Genomic DNA, 24,089 nt, shown 5'->3' with positions numbered 1-24,089 from the left:
ATTCTGAACAGATAATATTGTGAATCAAGTACCGTCAAGAGCGACGTTCATCATTAATGGATTAAAGTTAAGTATCAAACTAATTACGTCCGCTTTCTGAATTCTAATTCCTTGTCACGTTCCAGACCTCACATCAGTATAGTTCTTCCCTCCTCACGCCAGCCTGCGTGAGCTAAAACGCGTGCATTTCGGCCTCCTCTAGTAACACGGTGTTGGCTCTTCTGCCAACACAACAAAATTTCCTTCCTGATGGTACGCGAACTTTCAAGTTACCGGGAAACCTGTGGAGCAGTACGTGGCGCAATTTGTCTTCCGCACCGCATATTTCAAAGAGTGGGCCTCCGTTAAGTGGGAATTTGCACAACGCTGCAGTTGCTCCAAAGCACGGAGGAAAGGAACGCTTCAGTGTGCACTCACAATGAAGACAAAATGGCTCTGAGCACTATGGGACCTAACATCTGAGGTCATCAGTCCCCTAGACTTAGAGCTACTTAAACCGAAGTACAGCACCCACATCCACGCCCGTGGCAGGATTCGAACCTGCGACCATAGAGACAGCGCGGCTCCAGACTGAAGCGCCTAGAACCGCTCAGCCACAACTGCTGGCTCATTGGAGACGTAGTACTGTTATCAGAAAGCTACCGGGACTCACCAGAGTGTGGTTGCCGTCGACGAAGCAGGAGGCTGAAGTGTCGCCCTGGCCGCTGGCCACGGCCGGCGCGTCGAAGGCGTCCAGCACGCCGCTGCCCGCGGGCAGGCCGTCCCAGCGGCCCGTCTCGGCGAACACCTGCAGGCCGGCGCTGGCCAGCTCGCCTTCGCGGAACAGCCTGAAGTCGCGGCTGTGCGTGCGACCTGCGGCCAAAGGCTCTACTTAACCATCTAACTCGTTAGCGTCATTCAAGTTTTACCAATAAAAGTGTATGAAATGCCACAATGTATATTTCTATGACTGGTTTTTGGTCGAAACTTGGCTGTCTTCAGTGGTGACGGAATCTGGTCGTTAATACGAGAAACCACCGGCATCATGCCTCGGAGATTAGCCGTTGAAGCCGAATGCTCTCCATGACAACGCCATACATAAACCCAGAAGATAACTGTCCACAAATTACGAAGAATTTTCTTTACGTCATGACGAAATACGAGGGGGAGGCCAAAAATAAACGGAATCTCTTTCTAGAAAGCATATACTTTATTGTTTTCAAATACAACCTTAATCTCCTTCGAAGTACTCTCCATTAGCATTAATACACTTGTCCAAACGTTCATTCCAGTGTTCGAAGAACCTTTTAAATTCGTCCTCTTTGATACCTGCCAGCACTTCCATGACATCGCGTTTTACGTCTTCCACATCCGCAAAACGCTTCCCCCTCAAGTCTTTTTTCATCCTCGGGAATAGGAAGAAGTCCGAGGGTGCTAAATCAGGCGAATAGGGCGCGTGGGTCGAGGTAGTCGTCTTCGTTGAGGCCAAAAACTGGCGAACGCTGAGAGCCGTGTGCGCGGGAGCGTTGTCGTGCTGCAGGAACCACACGACAGGATCCCACAAAGCCGGACGTTTTCGCGATAAACTTCTGCGAAGCCGTTTCATAACCTCCAAATAGAATTGCCGGCCGGAGTGGCCGCGCGGTTAAAGGCGCTACAGTCTGGAACCGCACGACCACTACGGTCGCAGGTTCGAATCCTGCCTCGGGCATGGATGTGTGTGATGTCCTTAGTTAGGTGGCCGAGCGGTTCTAGGCGCTACAGTCTGGGACCGCGCGACCGCCACGATCGCAGGTTCGAATCCTGCCTCGGGCATGGATGTGTTTGATGTCCTTAGGTTAGTTAGGTTTAAGTAGTTCTAAGTTCTAGGGGACTTATGACCACAGCAGTTGAGTCCCATAGTGCTCAGAGCCATTTGAACCATTCCAAATAGAATTGTTGGTTTACTGTCTGGTTTTGACGGACAAATTCAGAATGTACGATCCCTCTGATGTCAAAAAAATAGATCAACATCGTTTTCACATTCTATTTCACTTGTCGAGCTTTTTTTGGTCGAGGTGAGCCAGGTGACTTCCAATGTGATGACTGTTTTTTACTTTCTGGATGCTACCGATAGCACCATGACCTGTAATGATTTTGTTGAAAAAATATGGATCATCTTTGAATGCGTCCTTCATTTCGAGACAGGCTTGAACGCGACGATCCCTTTGATCTCTGGTAAGAAGTTTCGGCACGAATTTTGCTGCCGCTCTTCGCATCCCCAAATCGATGGTCAAGATGCGCTGTATTGAGCTCCAGGACAACTCGGACAAGTTCTCGAGTTGGTCGATTGTCCTGCGTCGATCTTCACTGATGAGGTCACGGATTTTGTCGATGTTGTCTTCGCTTCGAGCAGTTGAAGGTCGACCGGAACGGGGCTGATCTTCAACCACCATTTCTCCCTTTTTAAACCGAGAAAACCACTCGTACACTTGTGTTTTACTAAGAGCATCGTCTTTGTAGGCTGTCTGAATCATCGCAACAGTTTCTGCTGCGTTCTTGCCGAGCAAGAAAAAAAACTTCACTGCCCACGTTGCTCGTAAGAACTAGCCATTTCCTCGTGTCACGTCTGCACTGTGCGCACACTCAAAGAACTGCCAAAGAAACCACAACCTGCTACTACAAGTACACGATGTGCAGCATTACGATTCTGGTTACTTTTGGGTCCCCCTTCGTACATTACTATAAAGAGGGACGAGGTGTTGTTCTTTTGATATAGTAGAAAGTATGGTTTGAACAAGAGAGCGTCAGTCTTATAAAGGAGTTCTGTGGTAAAGCATATCAACACCCTCTCCACCTCTCCCTCCCTTCTTCCCTTCTCCCCCATCTCCTAGCCCCTGGCAGATCATGTGTTTGTACATCGTCTTCAGCGTGCTACGTGAGTGTTGTGTTTGGTGCTGTTCTCCTGTGCGTACAGAGCTGTGATTTTAATTGTGTACTGGACTTGTACATAGTGTTACTGTCAGTGATCGTTATGTGCTACGCCGTCCATTGCTACTTTTATGCTCCAGCCATACTTCGCCTTGTGTTCGTTTAATTGTCCCAACGTGAGGTTTTTGTGCTCAATACTTTTTTAAGGTTTTTATCTCCATTTTACAGTCGCCCCCTTTTTGTCTGTTCTCATTCATTATGTTCCCCCATTTTCATATTTATGTCCGCCATATTTTCTCCTTTGTAATTTTAAATGTCTTCTGTTGTACAATTAATGTCTTTCGGCTCCTGCCAGCCTGCCCCAGATGAGGCAATGAAGTACAACAAAGGAAAAAACAGCATATCAGAGACAGAACGCGTTGTTTATTTCGTATTAGTGCGGGTAGCGTGTAAGTAATATGTGTAGTTTTACGTTATTACGATTTCGATCCTCCATTGAATAAAAACTATTGAAGAAAAGAAACTGTGCACCAAGTAAAATCTTACCTAAAACAAAGAAAAGAAAGAGTAAAATTTTAATATCCAGCTCTGAAGCTTTAAATGCAAACTGTTCATTAATTCATTGAAGTTAGTTGCTCGTAATATAGATAGACTGCGGTAAGAACACTCCAAATGTTATAGCTAAACCAGATTCATTCATTCAAAACTACGTAACCAGTTAATGAACTAGACATCAGATGTGTAATTTTCAGGCTGAATGGATTAAGTTTTTTATTTACTTATATATATTTTTTTAATTTCGTTAGGTACGGAAAGATAAGGGTGGCTTGTGTGAAATAATTGTTGTTAGTAGACGCATACACTTACGAAGTAAATTTCATCAGGTGAGTTAATGAAGAACTATTCAGCAACGCATATGGTAAATCTTAACATTTGTTAATGCTCCTGACATTTTTCTGTCACGTTAATGAGAAATAACAACACGGTAATATCCTGTTACTACATCAGGCAGTCATTTACCACCTGGGTTCACGGAGCTCACTGAGCGTGTTGGGCTTAAGCTGCGCACAGATAAAAGTAACTAATTAAAAAGGGAATCCAACAATATTCAGTTACCTAACTAACTCTAAGCAGTGTCCAGCACACAAAATTACCGCTACGCCAGACAAGTGGTCAGGACGTAAACAGAATAGTGCTTCCCGTGTGAAGCCGAGGTGGGTCTCTGGTTAAACCTAAATGCAGACTGGCCGTGACCGTTATGAATAACAACATGAAAATACAAATTACTGCCTAACCAACAACATTTATCGTTCCCCACCTACGCTTTTTCGAGGGCTCTATCTCCATTATCAAGTGGATTTATTATAACGTTTCCAGTTTAGAATTTCTAAAAACAGACATGACATAGCAGCAAAGATATTACATGTAAGAGGACCTGATGGCGGCAATATGATGAAATGGGCTCATCGTGAGTGATTTATAAAATAAAAAGAATTTAAAGAGCAGTGCAGCTGGCTGATATTCATAATAGTCATGTTATGAGAGAGCATAACGTGCCCCAAAGAATAAAAGGAAAAAATTTTAGTTACAGGAAGTGTATGTGAGTAAACCCTACTTGCGGGAAAAAGAGTCCGTGACTACTGCAGGACAGCGAAACGTTATCCACAGAAAAGTCGCACATGCGTCTTTTTAACGGAAATAAATCAAGCTGATGATTGTGGTATAATCCTCCAAAACACCTATTAGGAAGAAAAGCAAAAGAAGAATATTATTACTGTGTCTTAAGGGTTACTATGTCACTGGAAGGCGATTCAGGCCAACATTACGCGATGCACCTGAGATGTACAAATGGCGCGAACCCACGCGTGAGTACTGGACGCCAATAACACTCGAAACTCAAAGGCCAATCCCTGATTCCTTGTAGAGTCGTTCTTTCGAATTAAAAAATTCTGAGAGGTCAAGGTTCTTATTTATTAAATGCTTGCCATTCTCTTACGAAGATGTAATTGGATTATGTGATTATTGTACTGTTCGTTTTATATGACACTTCGTTGCACAAGCATGTTTTTATCAAAACATACATTTATGCAAGTAGAGGACGCATTTGGAGTCATTGGTGTGACATTATCTATAACCCTTAGAGTTAGACGACGAAAAGCCAGACAGTGTTTGATTCGACCCTGGCTGGGAATAATGGACGAAGCCCGGGACGCATTGATTCCTTATTAATGGAGGAATTGAGACTCGAAGATCCACATGAATTTCTGAACTTCGTGAGAAGGATGTGACTTGTTTTGATGAACTGCCGTCGATGACACAGGAAGGAATTCGCTGAAGCGTCACAGTAAGGTAGGAGGTAATTCCTAGTTCCTAGTCGGAACTAGGGATTAAACCTTTCGTTTATTCATTTGGTCGGGTTCTCTCACTGACTACTGCCAGGTTCTCCTTCCCGGCTTGGTTAAATAAAGAAAAAGACGCAATCAAATGCGAACATTCGTCGATCAAGGCGCTACGTATGCAAATCGAAAGTTACAAATATAAGGTTATATGCATATTTGCTCAGAAAAAAACGACTGGCGAGGTACTCATTACGACATAAAGTAGGCAGGCATGGGCAACCTTTGGTGACCCGCAGGTGTGATTCACATATTTACATGAGCTAGCGGGCAGCGTCGTCACTTGACGCGACAGGAGCGTTCCTAGCGGATAAAGTCAAAACTATAGCGTCCGCGACATTAGCGTATGTTGTAGCATTACGTTATGAATAGCGCCCTTTTCTCGATATGCCACGCCAGCAAATTACACCTCAAAACACGTGTTTTTGTAACTACATTCATTTTACGTTCACCCCATCTTCAGCTGTTTACATTTATTTGCGCGTCGTGAAAATTGTTTCTTTTTCATGAAGGCAAAGGGTATCTTTCAGATTTCAGAAAAAAACTAGCTATGGAGTGCCCCAGGGTTCCGCGTTAGGCCATCTGTTGTTCTTGGTGTACATAAACGATTTGCCAAACCATCTGACAGTTGCAGAAACGGTGATGTTTGCTGATGACACTAGCATTTTTATAAATGGATATACTGAGGATGATCTACAGCAGAGTGTCTCTAGGACAATAAATGAGACAGGAAAATGGTTTACTGATAATGCTTTGATCATAAACAAGGATAAAACGGTATTGATGAATTTCAGTAATATTAAAAGTAAAGCTAGAAGAAGAGTAAAAGCTGAGTTAGGGAACTATGTTATTGCACAAGCTCCGTACACAAAATTCCTCGGTATATGGGTGGATGAGCATTTGAGGTGGGAAAAGCATCTAGAAGTTTTGAGTAAAAAATTAAGTAAATGCTGCTATGTGGTAAGAATGCTTCACGAATGTTGCAACACTGAACCATTACTTTGTGCCTATTATGCTTAATAGAACAGTTTGCTTAGATATGGTGTGATCTTCTGGGAAAATACAGGTACGGCAAAACAAGCTTTCAAACTTCAAAAAAAGGGCAATTAGAATAATGAAAGGGGTTCCCTGCAGAGTGTCATGTAGGGAAATATTTAAAGAATTTAAAATAATGACTCTTCCTAGCTCATACATCGATGAATGTGTATGCTTTCTGAAAACTCTCCAGGAATTTTCAACATTAAATAATCTGCTTCATAAACATGAAACAAGGAACAGGGATGATTTTCACACAGACACCCACAAAGGAGCACTCTACCAAAAAAGTGTAAACTACCAGCTCAAAATACTTTTTAGTGCATTTCCTTCTACAATAAAGAAAATTAAAGAATTTCACAAATTGAAGGTAGGTCTTAAAAAGTTTTTACTAACACATAGTTTTTATAGCACTGAAGAATATCTGAATATGGAAAATTAATATTATTTATATATACTGATATAAAATATTTGTATTTATTATCCAAATTTTTGAAACAAATTAAAGATAAAAAACTATATTGTATTTGACTACATTCATACAATCTATATTGTTAACGGATGAATAAAGAGATTGATTGATTTAATTACGACGTTCTGCGGTAACTGTCTTCTGGCCTTCAAACTTTCCATTGCAAAATATTCCAACGCCTTTAGTAAAGAAACGATATTCAAAATGCGTAAATAAATGTAAACATCTGAAGATGGGATGCCAGGCATCTTGAAATGTCATCAGGCAAAAATAAAGGCATATTAAAGCAAGTAGTGGCAGTTAATTCACTGTGCATTACTCTCAGTTTCAACAGTTGCAGTGTTCTTATACGTCCACAGAAGACAAGAATTATTTACCGATATCGATACAAGAAAGAAAAGAAAAACGAGCACGGTTATGGGATAAGCTGACCCATTCGAAAAGCAATGAGGAGTAAGGTTGCGAATTTCGGTCACAGGCCGGTTATTTGAGTGTTTCCAATTTATTGTGTTAATATCCAAAAAATACCATAAATCAGCAGTTTTTAAACATTTGCAAATAATGCTTTTCATAACCGGTCGCAGAGGCATAGGAAGTCTCTCTAACATTAAATAAATGAAGCCATCATTTCTTTGTCATTTTAAAAACTTTGTCTGAGTCGCCTGAAGTTAACATATATCGGCTGCGTTATACAGAAGCCATACCGGAAAAAAACGCGAACAACAGGAATGTCGAATTCTTAAACCGATAACAATCGTACTCACTCTCATTACGTGTGGCGTTACTGGGAATATTTGGTGAAGTTTGGGAGATAGGAGACGAGGTACTGGCGGAATTAAGGCTATGAGGATGGGTCGTAAGTTGTGCTTGAGCAACTCAGATAGTACAGTACTTGCCCGCGAAAGACAAAGGCCCCGAGTTCGAGTCTCGGTTCGGCACACAGTTTTAATGTGGCAGGAAGTTTCAGCACGTTCGTCATTACTCCTAGCACTGACAATAAGACAATATTTGCCCTCAGATGGTCGTTATATTGAGTTATTGATAATAACTTTGAAGGTGAGGGCCAATTATCTCGCTAGCTCTCCGTCTACTTCCTTCTGCGCCTCGGATCGAAACCAGTCGTGGGCCACACCCGCCCGTGATATACACGATCGTGAGGATCCTCACTATGCGCCTGGATTAGGACGCTTAATACTTGTTTTATCCATTCGACTTCTACAACACAAAGTAATCACTACAAAGAATGTTTTCCACACACAAATTTTAGAAAAGAAAGTCTGCCGGCCAAACATTTTGCTTTTGTTTAATTACTTGTTCAAATTTGAAATGTGTGTGAAATCTTATGGGACTTAACTGCAAAGGTCATCAGTCCCTAAGTTTACACGCTACTTAACCTAAATTACCCTGAGGGCAAACACATACACCCATGCCTGAGGGAAGACTCGAACCTCCACCCCGGCCGGTGTGGCCGAGCGCTTCTAGGCGCTTCAGTCTGGAACCGCGCCACCGCTACGGTCGCAGGTTCGAATCCTGCCTCGGGCATGGATGTGAGTGATGTCCTTAGGTTAGTTAGGTTTAAGTAGTTCTAAGTTCTAGGGGCTGATGACCTCAGATGTTAAGTCCATTAGTGCCCACAGCCATTTGAACCATTTTTTTGAACCTCCGCCAGGACGAGCCGCACAGTCCATGACTGCAGCGCCTTAGACCGCTCGGCTAATCCCGCGCGGCGCTTAATTACAACGTTTATGAAAATTTACTCACTAAAATATGCCCAAAAGCCCCAATAGGAACACCTACAAATGAAGAGCGAAACATTAGCAAGCAGACGTCATTGAAATTAATAATACATATTGTAGAGAAAGAACAATGCCCCTAGTTTTCACAAAATACTACCACAAACTAGGCCATATCCCCACAGTAGATCATCCACCACAATACCACGGTAAAGCAATAATTAACACAGGAAATGTTAGCTCCACACACACACACACACACACACACACACGAAACAAAGAGAATCACCCACATCTAACAAAAAAGAAAAGAGTTTAAATTTTTGTAGGCCTACTTTGTAGGCCTACTCTCTCCCTCTCTCTCTCTCTCTCTCTCTGACACACATACACACACACACACACACACACACACACACACACACACACACAAAATGGTTCAAATGGCTCTGAGCACTATGGGACTAACATCTGAGGTCATCAGTCCCCTAGACTTAGAACTACTTAAACCTAACTAACCTAAGGACATCACACACATCCATGCCCGAGGTACGATTGGAACCTGCGACCGTAGTAGCAGCGCAGTTTTGGACTGAACCGCCTAGAACCGCTCGGCCACAACGGCCGGCCACACACACACACACACACACACACACACACACACACACACACAAAATGGTTCAAATGGCTCTGAGCACTATGGGACTTAACATCTACGGTCATCAGTCCCTTAGAACTTAGAACTACTTAAACCTAACTAACCTAAGGACATCACACAACACCCAGCCATCACGAGGCAGAGAAAATCCCTGACCCCGCCAGGAATCGAACCCGGGAACCCGGGCGTGGGAAGCGAGAACGCTACCACACGACCACAAGATCCGGGCCACACACACACACACACACACACACACACACACACACACACACGGAAAAAGTACAAAAACACAACCACAGCGATAGCAGACGCTCCCACCACTACAGAAACAAAGAAGTGACAAACGCATTCAGCAATAGCAAAACAAGACACAAGAAATGCCGGGATGCCAGTAGTTCTTGGAATTTTTGGAAATTTGTGGTAAGTTCCAATGGGACCCAACTGCTGAAGTGATCGACCTCACGGTAGTTCTTCACAGCACAGAAACGTGAATGTATTTAGTGCAGTGAAAGTGCTGTGGGCCAAAATCTAACACGTCCATATAGAAGAATGGGGCAGAATGAAGTAAACAACAATGTTAAGAGTTAACACTGTTTATAGAAGTAGTTATAGTGTAACTGTTCACAGTGTAGCGAACCAAATTGTAAGAGAAAAAAAAAATATTGTTACAGTGACCACTGAAGATGTTCTAGAATAAAGCGTAACGCTTTTGGTCGAAATGAGACTTTCATTACAGTTGCAAAAGACAGTATTTAACCTACAGAACTTTAACAGTAAACCATAAACAAGAACTACCAGAAAGCACACTCGCAATATCCTCCTCTGCGCATGCCCGCACTAGCGCCGTCGAGGGCGCATGCGCGGATTCACGGACGATTAGAACCGCTGTCTATTTTCACGGGTGGATAATGCGTGTGTTAGCCTTTACGCTCGTGCCGGAACGTCGTTTAATACCACTTTTAGGCACACGCGAACGTGACGCTAAGGACGTGACTTCCGGATAGCCATCTGGTGAGGGTAAACGGGGAGAACCGGTTGGCGGGCGCCGTATGGGCCGCTGTTCTCTTCCCCAGGGGCACGACCCGCCAGCCGGCAAGCTATTTCCGAGCCGCGATCCGGTTTGCGGCGGCACTTGAGTCGCTTGTCAGTGATGTATCGCCGCGCAGGTTCCCAGCTTCCCCCCCCCCCCCCCCTTCGCCTTCCTCTCCCCACACCCTCTCCAACCCCTTTGCCATATTCGGCAACCCGCTCACCGCTATTGACGCCGTCGGCATCTAAGATTCCATTTTGGGTAATGGTGTGTCAGCTGCGAGTAAAGTGCTTTGATGCCGAAATATGTTATGGCTATTACCTTTAAAATATTCAGGGGCTCGCGTCTTTCCCGAAGAGCTACTACTAGATACTACGGCAGTGAATGTGAAGTACTCGCTACACACTGTCGGCAAACCGGTTGACGACCAGTTACAAACAACTTTGTCGCGCTGTTATTGTTGCTGTTTCCTCCCAGATGTTGGACCTCTGTTTTAATTACTTCACTTAAAAACCAGAGCGGTCATTAACTCTGAGGGTGACATCCACACCGCAATGTTTTATAGGACGTGATGTCTACCTTCACTGGACCTGTGAACCAATCCATCTAATCAGCTGCTATTCGGTGTGATATGTGAATCATGATGCAATTTACGATTCTCTAAACACACGTCGTTTGAAGACTTGTGTGGAGTGACACGTACGTGCAGAGACATTTCTGCAGCATTTCGCTCAGGAAAGCCAGTAGCATACGGCACACTTAGGAGTCCCGCTTGTGACGGCAGGTGGATACGTAGCTTTGCCCCAGGTCTAAATAACGTTGGAGGGTGATTGACTGCAGTTTTCCGAAGTCAACAACTGTGAAAGTGAAGAACATGGTTGTCGTAACAGACTCATGAGTAGCTTAGCTCCAGGTCTAGGTTAGTTTTGAATATGTTTGCTTGTCAGTTGGCGATGCTAACAAAAGTGAAAGCAAGAAACCACCTGAAGTGCCTTAGACTCCTCAGAAATATCTGCACATTCCGTTTCCGCACAAGTGTCATAAAACTCAACTACACATCGTCAAGCCAAGCGTAATGGTAAGTATAGGACCAAATCCGCCCCTACTGGCGGGTAAAATCACGACCTTCATTACTAATATGAAACGTACCCAGTGCTATTCAGAATAACACCAACTTCCGTTATAAATTTAGTTGAGAGGTCAGTATAAACTGCTTCATGTATGTAGTCAGCCCAGTCTCATTAAATTAAATTACAACACAGCGTTACAGTTAAGTGGTAGACCGAAAGGGGTAGCGCAGTGGTTAGCACATTGGATTCGAATTCGGGAGGACGGCGGTTCAAACCCGCATCAGGCAATCCAGATTTAGGTTTTCATGTTAACAGAATCTCCCGTCGGTTCTTGGTAGAACAACATTATAATAAATGAAAAGCACCAGTTTGCTTTTGTTCTACAATATTACTTTTGTTGTTAAACGTTTTTCGGCTTACAAGGCCATCTTCAGACATTTACTGAGTATTATCACCAAAGAAGTTACAATGTTTGCAAACAACATTGCAAGAGTAGTAACACGTCTAGACTAAAGTAGAAACATACAGTAAATGACATCTTTGACAGTGTGGTGGAAATGCAATGAAAAAGTAAAAATTGAGCATTAAATAGTAACAATAGAGTAGACAGGAAAACCTTTAACACAAAATAAGAATAGCATGCCTACATAATAATTAATAAACAAAACTAATAAAATAAAATAAAATTAGTACTAGACAAGGCTACATCAGGAGGTATGAAACATGGAGAGTGATAAACAAACCAATTAAAAGAAGAGACAATTATCAATGTAACTACAGAATAAATAAGGAACTTAAGCAATATCAATAAGATGAACAGAAATAAATAAATGCAGGAAAATGGAGGCGTTTGAGGGAACCTACAGTAAATGCAATATTTGAGAGTGTGGTGGTACTGCATTTTAACATTATAATCAAAACAGTGGCTGTGTGACAGCTTGCATTAAATAAATGAACAGAGTACAATATGAACAATATTTAATTACTTTCCGTCTCAGAGTAGTAATTCAACCTACGTACTCAATTATTTTCTGAATGTGTATCAATATCTGTTTTTTCTTTACAGTTTCTCCCCTTTACAGCTCCCTGTAGTACCACGTAAGCTAACCCCTAATATCGTAACACATATCCCATCATGTTGTCCCTCCTTTTTGTAAGTGTTTAACATAGATTCCGTTCCTTGCCAACTCTACAGAGAACCACCTCAGTCCCTACCTTATCACTCCACCTAATTTTCAACAATCTTCCATAGTACCACATCTAAAATGCTTCGATTCTCCTCTATTCCGGTTTTCCCACAGTCCATATTTTACTACCATTCAGTGTTGTGCTCCTGACGTATATTCTGAGAAATTTCTTCCTCAAATTAAGACCTATGAGACTAGTAGAATTCCCCGGGCCAGGAATGGCTCTGGCTCTGAGCACTAAGGGACTTAACTTCTGAGGTCATCAGTGCCCTAGAACTCGGAACTACTTAAACCTAACTAACCTAAGGACATCACACACGTCCATGCCCGAGGCAGGATTCGAACCTGCGACCGTAGCGGTCTCGCGGTTCCAGACTGACGCGCCTAGAACCACATGGCCACACCGGCTTGCGCTTGCAGTTGTCTCGGAAGGATTAAATACAAGTCCTGTACGGCTTACAGGGGAATTTTAGAACATTCTTACTGCGAAATAGTGGTAACTTCAGGTAACGATAAAGAAGGTGGATGGCGATCACGCACCCTTCTCTCCAAAGTAGAACACAAAGCTCAGTAATATTGAGATCTGGTGCTGTGATGGCCACGAGAGGTGCGATAGCTTATACTCGTGCCCAGAAAATCAGTCCTCGACGATGCGCTGTGTGTGAACAGGATCCCTGTTGTCTTTGAACACGGCATCACATTGAGGAGCAAACATTGTACCATGAGATGGACCCGATCAGCCGAAATGGTCCCAGAATGGTTGACAACCGGCCGCGGTGGACGAGCGGTTCTAGGCGCTTCAATGTGGAACCGCGAGACCGCTACGGTCGCAGGTTCGAATCCTGCCTCGGGCATGGATGTGTGTGACGTCCTTAGGTTAGTTAGGTTTAAGTAGTTCCAAGTTCTAGGGGATTGATGACCTCAGAAGTTAAGTCCCATAGTGCTCAGAGCCATTTTGAACGACTGCAAGCTGCTTTGAATGCTAACGAGCTGTCTACACCGCAGTAAGCATGGTAATGCGTTTTTTTTTTTAGCGTTTCCTTATTTTTGTCCATACTGCGTAACTGAGCAAATTATTACAGGAATTGAACCACACGGCTAGAAAGAATTGTGTACTACCACTGATTTTTCTCTCCAAGTATACTTGTTTCATGATAGGGTCGATAACATCGGTTTCACGCATTTTGCACCACTGAATCTCTATGGCTGCGATCAAATAAATTATCGGAGATATCTCACAGCACTTTGAATGTTGTAACGCATATACAGGTATCTTTTGCGCTGTCTTCGACAGACGTATATTAAGTTCAGTAACCACTTTCAGGACATTGGTACTTTAGTCAGAGATAAAATTTTCGTCAATTTCTGCGTGGGTCTATCGATGAGGCTACTTTTTCTTACCATATTATGTTTAGCACACGAAATTTTGTCACGTACTCTGTGTACTGTCATGCCACTAGTACAGTACCTCTGGTAAGCAAAGGAAGAATCGCACTGTAAGAGTCCTGCAAGGGTCAAAGATAAACAGAAACAGACAGACTTCGTAAACCGTATACTTATAACAGCATGTTCATACTTATTTCTTCCAATGCCGACGTTGGTATATTTTAGTTTTAATCTTGATCATTAAACAGCTAGACTATACCGATATGAAAACACCTAAACACACATTTTCTTTTTCCAATTTAACTATAACCTTTTAATAAAATGTCTAGTGCCTAGATTCCTTAGAAAGTATTTTGATTTCTCACTTCAAGATTTTCCGACGTCATTTATAAGTGATTCTCTTTCAGAAGCGATACATGAAGACTAAGTACTACGCCTCCTTTCATACAAATATTCGCAACAAAAGTTGTCGTTGTATATCAAACATTCCACGAAACGAACTAACATGCATCCAAAATCAAAAGACGACGGTCTTGAAATTCATATAATTAAGTAACTGACTCATTTGTATATACCTCAAAGCAAACACTTGAAATTTACTATCTATGATCAAGCATCTCAGCAAATACTCTGTCGGCGGTATTAGCCACTTGAAGCGCGAAAGGCACAGGGAGAAAATGAATTACAGAACACTAAGTCCACGTTATTGAAAAGTATAAAAAGTTTAGCATGCCAATAAAAGTAGCACGTCACACAGCAGAGTCAAAACGCCATTATTACCGCTCTCGAAATTCAGACATGAACATACACTCCTGGAAATTGAAATAAGAACACCGTGAATTCATTGTCCCAGGAAGGGGAAACTTTAGTGACACATTCCTGGGGTCAGATACATCACATGATCACACTGACAGAACCACAGGCACATAGACACAGGCAACAGAGCATGCACAATGTCGGCACTAGTACAGTGTGTATCCACCTTTCGCAGCAAAGCAGGCTGCTATTCTCCCATGGAGACGATCGTAGAGATGCTGGATGTAGTCCTGTGGAACGGCTTGCCATGCCATTTCCACCTGGCGCCTCAGTTGGACCAGCGTTCGTGCTGGACGTGCAGACCGCGTGAGACGACGCTTCATCCAGTCCCAAACATGCTCAATGGGGGACAGATCCGGAGATCTTGCTGGCCAGGGTAGTTGACTTACACCTCCTAGAGCACGTTGGGTGGCACGGGATACATGCGGACGTGCATTGTCCTGTTGGAACAGCAAGTTCCCTTGCCGGTCTAGGAATGGTAGAACGATGGGTTCGATGACGGTTTGGATGTACCGTGCACTATTCAGTGTCCCCTCGACGATCACCAGTGGTGTACGGCCAGTGTAGGAGATCGCTCCCCACACCATGATGCCGGGTGTTGGCCCTGTGTGCCTCGGTCGTATGCAGTCCTGATTGTGGCGCTCACCTGCACGGCGCCAAACACGCATACGACCATCATTGGCACCAAGGCAGAAGCGACTCTCATCGCTGAAGACGACACGTCTCCATTCGCCCCTCCATTCACGCCTGTCGCGACACCATTGGAGGCGGGCTGCACGATGTTGGGGCGTGAGCGGAAGACGGCCTAACGGTGTGTGGGGCCGTAGCCCAGCTTCATGGAGACGGTTGCGAATGGTCCTCGCCGATACCCCAGGAGCAACAGTGTCCCTAATTTGCTGGGAAGTGGCGGTGCGGTCCCCTACGGCACTGCGTAGGATCCTACGGTCTTGGCGTGCATCCGTGCGTCGCTGCGGTCCGGTCCCAGGTCGACGGGCACGTGCACCTTCCGCCGACCACTGGCGACAACATCGATGTACTGTGGAGACCTCACGCCCCACGTGTTGAGCAATTCGGCGGTACGTCCACCCGGCCTCCCGCATGCCCACTATACGCCCTCGCTCAAAGTCCGTCAACTGCACATACGGTTCATGTCCACGCTGTCGCGGCATGCTACCAGTGTTAAAGACTGCGATGGAGCTCCGTATGCCACGGCAAACTGGCTGACACTGACGGCGGCGGTGCACAAATCTGCGCAGCTAGCGCCATTCGACGGCCAACACCGCGGTTCCTGGTGTGTCCGCTGTGCCGTGCGTGTGATCATTGCTTGTACAGCCCTCTCGCAGTGTCCGGAGCAAGTATGGTGGGTCTGACACACCGATGTCAATGTGTTCTTTTTTCCATTTCCAGGAGTGTATTATACGACTGTATAGCAAAATAAAATACAGAACAGTCTTCTTGTGATACTTCTTACTGCTAGTCTTTGAAACAGGAACCGACGTTATGATTAATAATGTGTATTTCAATCGCAGTTTTCGAAGAATTTATTAGCGCTTAATTTCAATGTTTGGTATACCACATTCAGCTAACATTTTATAAGTATCCTCAACATTTCGCGGACCGGTCAGCAACTGTGTAAATATTAATTACTTCCAGTACAGCACTCGTAGCTGCCGCATCGCGGTCGAGAAGTGGGGCCGAGGCAGTTCCAGATAAGTTTTTTAGTCTGACGATGATTTATAGATTTGTAGTTTTAGCTTGACGATGTCCACTGTGGAAAGATGGTAGCTACTGTTATTCTGAAGAAGGTTGGGTTATCCCGACTGAAACCTAGGTAAATTCTAAGCAAGCAGTGCAACTGAGGCTGTTAATTATTGAAATTAAAATTTTATGTAGCGGTTTACATTGACAGAGGATGTAATGACAAATCCTCTACAGCAGACTGAGGGTCGGTGAGACAGGTTCTCCTGCTAGGTACTTCCAGCGAACTTTCTTTTGGATAAATTGATGGTCGCCATAAGTCTGAAGCATCAGATAGATGGGAGTGCCTTTTTTTCTCGTGTTTGTCCATTTTCCAGTTGCGGCTGTGACGTAACAACATGATGAAATCAATTTCCTTTTGTCGGGAAATATTGCAGGCGATGAGCGTTATGTTAGGTATGTGACTATCAACATCATATAGCAATGCAGCACGACAGATGAGAACCAATGTAAAAATTCTTTATTTTTCATAATGATGGTGGTAGTGAACTATAAATTCGTTTCCTAATTATATATTACGGCTCACCGGAAAGAATATAGAATATCTAGTTAGCCTTGTCTCCCCCCTCACCCGCTCCCCTGTTAAATAAACGACGACATACCTCTGAGTATATGTTTTGCAGACTAATGTCATAATTGCTCAAGTTCGATGAGAATTACATCGAATTGTAAACCTCAAAAGCTAATTTCACACGAAATTTAGTGTATGATTATCACATATTTATTCCTGTATTTCTTTTGTGCTCTACGCTGCAGAAACACAAAAATAACAGCTGTGTTTCCTCGCAGCATACAGCACTTGCTGTTGGTAACACAAACCAAGAACAGTACTCTTAGGCAAACTAGCTTATATTTGCACTGCAATAAAGGGAGTCAGAAAGATAAGCTAGTTTCCCCTGCACACTGCAAGTCGGACTTACGCTTACCGTCCTAGCTGCTTATACGAGCTATATACCCAAAACTTTGTAACTGATTAATATCATACACGTATCTAATATGCTGCGACTCTCGCTAGCAGGGAGACTAAGGAATTTGGAGGACTTTCATTTCAATTAGGCGTGATATATCGGTAGTAGCTAAAGATATTCGATAGCTTGTACATTTCAGAGAAACGTGCCATAGCTCACATGGATGATGGCCGATAAAGAACGAGCGAATGGAGTAGCACGATGGTTAAGAAACTAAATTCATAATAGCGATGAGTGGGACTCATATTTCTCAATTTTTCTATTGATCACCTGTGTCACTGATGTTCCTTCAGATCATTATCACGATACTTCTCCAAATGCAATATTTTGTTGCTAATGATGCCGACTTCGACTAACATTGAATATTAAATTTTATGTATTAAAAAAATCCGCAAAACTGAACAAAGAGAAACAAATATAAACTTGCGAAATAAGCCAGGAAGAAATATTTTATGCAGATGGCGCTGAACAACTTTTAGGAAGGTTAAAAATTTCATTATAAAATACACAACTGTACCATTTTTCTTCATCGAAAATTCTTCAACGAAAAATTATGGTACAGCTGTGTATTCTATAATGCAAATTAGAAAGACCCATGATCATCTGTTAAATCATTCAGCTGTACGCAAATGCCCAACTGTGTCTGTTATCCATGAAAGGGATTCTGAAACTCATCAGGTAACATAGCGATACCATAACATAAAATGATATTTTAATGTTTGACACTGTATACGTAGCGATAATAGGAAGAAAGAAGGTCAACTAGAGAAAAATCTGGTTTGCGATAGATGCCGTGTTTCGTTCTTGTTCGAATGCGCGTTATCGGTGCTGGCGAGTAGTATCCACGTAGTATTGTTAGGAAGCAGATGGATGCCCCATTGAAGGTGTTTGCATTAGAAGTTTCCAACCGGAACCTTCAAAACTGATGAACTGTTTGCTCTGCAGTCGCAGGAGGAAATCATCATTTCCTTCTGCAAACGAACAACCTTGACCTACTTTCGTTATACTGACGATACATTTGTGATCTGCCACATGGTATCTAAGGTCTTGTGCTGTTTGTTGATGATATGAACAGTGTGAAGACTAATATCAAGTTCACTGTTGAGATGGAGAGAGAGAGAAAATTACCAGTTCTAGATGTTTTGCCTGTTTACCGAAAGCTAACACATACTGACCTATTTCTCACTGTGCATATCTTTCATTATTCAGTCGAAAAGAGAAGGTGATGCGTAGAGCTAAAATGATTTCTGCCAAAGGCTACCTGGATTTCAAGCCCAGATATCTGAAAAAATGCGTTCTGGAAGAATGGATACAGTAAACGAGATGTTCAAGTAGCCATTTCTAAGAAAATGAAGCACAGAGTGACTCAGTCTGCACAAGATGATAAGCTTATCCACTCCTTCCTTTCTTTTGTGCTACAACAAATAAAACAGAGCACTGGGCAGACATGATATTCAATCCATTTTCGGACCACCCAAGCAAATTAAGAAAATTCGGCACCTAGTAAAAGACAGCCTTGGCGTCAGTCTTGCTGGAAGTTATTATAAAATTATTCGTGGTAGCAATTGCATTGGTGAGCCGATACGGACGACTTCAGAACTCTGTACAAAGCACCGGCGTCACTTTAAATATCGCGATTTTGACAAATCTGTTGTTGCCGAACAGAATATCGTAAACACATATTCGATTATGTTCCGTGAAACGAAAATATTATCTTATTCATCTAGGTGCGGTGATACTATCATTAGACATGCCATCGTGGTCAGTATGTGCAATAGCAGCTTTAATGGATGCAGCGGCTACAGTCTTGCTGCTGCGTGGGAAACGGCTACTGATGCCGAAAGGCTAAAGATAAATTGACTGAGCTATTCACCGTCTAACGAAATTAGCATCGCTAGTAATATACCTCCATGACAGAATCGGTATGATTCTGATTACACATCGAAGTTTCGTGGCTTCGGAGAACCAAATAAAGTACGATACGGTCTACACGGAGAGCTCAGATGGAAACCCAGTTCTAAGCAAAGAAGGGAAAGCAGAAAGGTGGAGGGAGTATATAGAGGGACTATACAAGGGCGATGTACTTGAGGACAATATTATGGAAATGGAAGAGGATGTAGATGAAGATGAAATGGGAGATACGATACTGCGTGAAGAGTTTGACAGAGCACTGAAAGACCTGAGTCGAAACAAGGCCCCGGGAGTAAACATTCCGTTAGAACTACTGACGGTCTTGGGAGAGTCAGTCCTGACAAAACTCTACCATCTGGTGAACAAGATGTACGAGACAGGCGAAATACCCTCAGACTTCAAGAAGAATATAATAATTCCGATCCCAAAGAAAACAGGTGCTGACAGATGTGAAAATTACCGAATAATCAGTTTAATAAGTCACGGATGCAAAATACTAACGCGTATTCTCTACAGACGAATGGAAAAACTGGTAGAAGCTGACCTCGGGGAAGATCAGTTTGGATTCCGTAGAAATGTTGGAACACGTGAGGGAATACTGACCCTAGGACTTATCTTAGAAGCTAGATTAAGGAAAGGCAAACCTACGTTTCTAGCATTTGTAGACTTAGAGAAAGCTTTTGACAATGTTGACTGGAATACTCGCTTTCAAATTCTGAAGGTGGCAGGAGTAAAATACAGGGAACGAAAGGCTATTTACAATTTGTACAGAAACCAGATGGCAGTTATAAGGATCGAGGGGCATGAAAGAAAGGCAGTGGTTGGGAAGGGAGTGAGACAGGGCTGTAGCCTATCCCCGATGTTGTTCAATCTGTATATTGAGCAAGCAGTGAAGGAAACAAAAGAAAAATTCGGAGTAGGTATTAAAATCCATGGGGAAGAAAAAAAAAACTTTGAGGTTCGCCGATGACATTGTAATTCTGTCAGAGACAGCAAAGGTCTTGGAAGAGCAGTTGAACGGAATGGATAGTGTCATGAAAGGAGGGTATAAGATGAACATCAACAAAAGCAAAACGAGGAGAATGGAATGTAGTCTAATTAAGTCGGGTGATGCTGAGGAAATTAGATTAGGAAATGAGACATTTAAAGTAGTAAAGGAGTTTTGCTATTTGGGGAGCAAAGTAACTGATGATGGTCGAAGTAGAGAGGATATAAAATGTAGACTGGCAATGGGAAGGAAAGCGTTTCTGAAGAAGAGAAATTTGTTAACATCGAGTATTGATTTAAGTGTCGGGAAGTCGTTTCTGAAAGTATTTGTATGGAGTGTAGCCATGTATGGAAGTGAAACGTGGACGATAAATAGTTTTGACAAGAGGAGAATAGAAGCTTTCGAAATGTGGTGCTACAGAAGAATGCTGAAGTTTAGATGGGTAGATCATATAACTAATGAGGAGGTATTGAATAGGATTGGGGAGAGGAGAATTTTGTGGCACAACTTAACTAGAAGGAGGGATCGGTTGGTAGGACATGTTCTGAGGCATCAAGGGATCACCAATTTAGCATTGGAGGGCAGCGTGGAGGGTAAAAATCGTAGAGGGAGACCAAGAGATGAATACACTAAACAGATTCAGAAGGATGTAGGTTGCAATAGGTACTGGGAGATGAAGAAGCTTGCACAGGATAGAGTAGCATGGAGAGCTGCATCAAACCAGTCTCAGGACTGAAGACCACAACAACAACAACGGTCTACACATAACTCCGGAGGATGGCGACAGAAGAAATCATCGAAAGCTTGAGATTACATAAAATCTGCCGCAGCAAAAAGTTAGTGAAACATTCATCAAATTCTTTCCTTTTTTTTGCTTATTTAATTTATTTATTTTTATTTCAGGCGAGACGCATCTAATGTACAAGTTGTCACATGTAATGGTGAAAACGATCAACATTCTTGTCAGTGGACCACACTATTTGTCTTATTGCAAACATCAGAACACGCCCCAAAAATGATCGCAGCGGGCTTGTTAAAATGTCAGGTTTGTTCAGACAGAAAAAGAAAGCGACGCAGTGCAGTTACCAAGAAGATTTCTTTGACAACGGCAACAGTTTGTCATCCTTAGCTGGAGAGTTCCAGACACATGTCGCATGATTCTCACGGATGTGTACCACAGTATGACGTCCACGAGCTACGACAACAGCTGCCAGAAGAACTGTTAGAATTCACAGTAGCATTCTCGAAGTTTTTTCGCTGTTTATGATGCGACCGGTGTTATTCTAGCAATGACTGCGGCCTGTGACGCAGCGCTTTCGTATCTGAGACATCCTTATGCCTCTTGTTGAACTGTCGCCGTGCTGCTCGTTTCGAATAGAAAGGCGGTGACGTCATCATCGCGTCGCGTAGCCCACGGGCAACGTTACGGCGAGTCTAAATGTAACTCTGATGAGGTCTCCAACAGACGTCAACTGTCACCAGTCGCGACAATTGCCACCCCTTAAATCTGACCTCATCTCGTTCCGTGAACTGACGGACGCACAAGGCTATTTCAAATATATGATGTAATCTTCAGTACCCGCGTTGTGATGGCCGGATCTTGTCACTGTAAACAACGTTTTAGGCATCACGTAACATCACACCATTAACTGTCAATAAACGCTTAGTTGAAGAAACTTTTATTTTAAATAGCCGTGTGATCTCTTCATACACGTTTTGTGCAGTTGGCCAGTTAGTCTCAGTAGAATCAGTGCTTTTTCCTGTTTCACGATGGATTGTTCTTTCGTCGAGTAATCTTTAAGAAAACCTAAACATTGATATAATAACGTAGACTTCCGCGGCCGGTGTCATAGTGATCAAAATTCTTCTGGGTATTATGCCACGTCATTACCAAAAACTAACAACAACAATAAACTAAAACCGACGTTTTGGCCGAACTGCAACGGCTTTCCTCAGAACACGACTGGTATTGCGTGAGGATAGGTGCTTCTATTTATTACAGACTATCAATGTCTGACGTCATTGTAAAACTTTTAATTGGCCCTGTAATACGATTGGCTAGTCATGACGCAAGGGAAGATGGAAGGAAAGAGGCTATCCGTGGATGCCCATGTCGTCAACGATTGGTAGCTGTCCGCCAATCAGCGTTCGGCTTCTGGTCGACAAGTTTTCCTCCTGGTGTTCGCGGAAGTGGACTGACGGTTGCTCCACAGCTGTTTGTGCAGATACGACCGTGTCTCGTGTAGCTTCTACCCCGCGACCGCTCCTGGCGCGTTGGACTGCGATGGCCGGCAGCCAGGACCCCGGGAGTTTGTAGCCATCTTCACTGTTGATGTTGTCAGGCTGCTTAAAAATTTCGATCGCCTCCCGTATTTTGCGTTCTCGCATCCACGATTCTTTCGCCAGTACTCGGGCTTCCTGGAGCTTGACAGGTTGTCCACAGTCACGTTGGTGTTCTGCTATCGCCGATTTATTATGTTGTTGTAATCGTACATAGCGTTCGGGTTCTGCTACTCGTAAGCTAACAGGTCTCCCTGTTTCTCCCATGTAGCCAGCTCCGCACTCACACCGTAATTCGTAAACACCTGCAGTGTTAAGATTGTTGACTACATCCTTGGTGGAACCTATCATTTCGTGGATCCTGTGACTGAAAAATCGGTCTGAAACCTCGTCAGCGGAGGACGTTGCCTAGCCGTTCACTCACGCCTTTTACATTTGGTAAGTGCGCCAGTGGAAGCTTCTCTTCTTTGCCTTCTTCTCGTGTTCTGCTTCCTTTGGTTTTAGCTACCTTTCTTATTATGTTGTCATCATAGCCGTTGGCACGAAACGTGTGTTGTAGCTCCTTTAATTCTTCTTTGATGTTATTTTCATAGCTTATCGGGTAGGCTCGGGCAGTTAACGTACGCAGGAAAGAATACTTTTGAGCTGGTTGGTGGCGGCTCTCCCGAGCACTATAAAGCTAAACATTCTTGATTTGGATGTGCGTGAAAAAAAAATTAAGGGCAAGAACAAATTACATCAATAGAGATTCTTGTGGGAGTACCGAAACAGGATAATCTACATGGAGAGTGGACAGGCTGAAGTTGCACTTAGCTGGAATTACTGGCGCGAAATAGAAAGAGAACCATGACTTACGTTCATTCGACTAACAACTGTATTAACAGATGGTGTAACACGTCTTGAGTTTGTTAGGAACAGGAAAGTGAGTAACAGACTGAGTTACTGAAAGCTGGTCAGTGAACCAACAGTGCTCCTCAGCAGTGAACGGATATTAGATAGCGGCACATCTCGACACTGCAAACTGGAGAGTCTTAATGAATGAATGAGGAACTGAGCGGATTCATAATACAGAAGAAGGTAGGGTTGTGACTACTGATATACTTTGGCGACTAGAACGCTGCATTAAGAGACTTAGAGAAAGTCAGTGGAGCAAAGGGAGACGAGAAAGAGTTTTAAATGGCTGCGGTAGGTTTCAAATGATTTCACCAATCAGCATCCTCCAAAAACCGAAAGTCCAGGAGGAATACTTGTCTTTACTTTTTTTTTGTTCTTAGTCGTCAGTTGGTCAAGTAGTTGCTATCCAGTATATTTTCCTACCTTGCGATTATATTCTCCTCTGTACTCCGAAAATTTTTCACTCTGCTGCGGCTTCCTGCGATGTGCTTCTACAGCGTAACGCGCAGTACCTTAGCTTGCTTGCTAGACCGGAAGGTGAACCAGACATGCATCGAATTTGGGCGATGGGTTAACGACCCTGGTTGATGCCAGACGATTTCCCACACTCGTTTATGCAAA

The 24,089-nt window shown here is 43.3% G+C and overlaps 1 protein-coding gene across 1 annotated transcript in view; it reads right to left on the bottom strand.

The window, feature by feature from the left end:
* Positions 1-24,089, bottom strand: part of LOC126482007 (spondin-2-like) — a 251,315-nt gene that overhangs the window by 59,989 nt on the left and 167,237 nt on the right. The window contains exon 3 of the mRNA XM_050105974.1: positions 653-852. Coding sequence (XP_049961931.1) covers positions 653-852 — 200 coding nt within the window. The remainder of the gene's footprint in view (positions 1-652; positions 853-24,089) is intronic.

Source organism: Schistocerca serialis, chromosome 5, assembly GCF_023864345.2.
Source record: "Schistocerca serialis cubense isolate TAMUIC-IGC-003099 chromosome 5, iqSchSeri2.2, whole genome shotgun sequence".
NCBI classification, from domain to species: domain Eukaryota; kingdom Metazoa; phylum Arthropoda; class Insecta; order Orthoptera; family Acrididae; genus Schistocerca; species Schistocerca serialis.
This window is presented reverse-complemented; position numbering and strand designations above follow the sequence as displayed.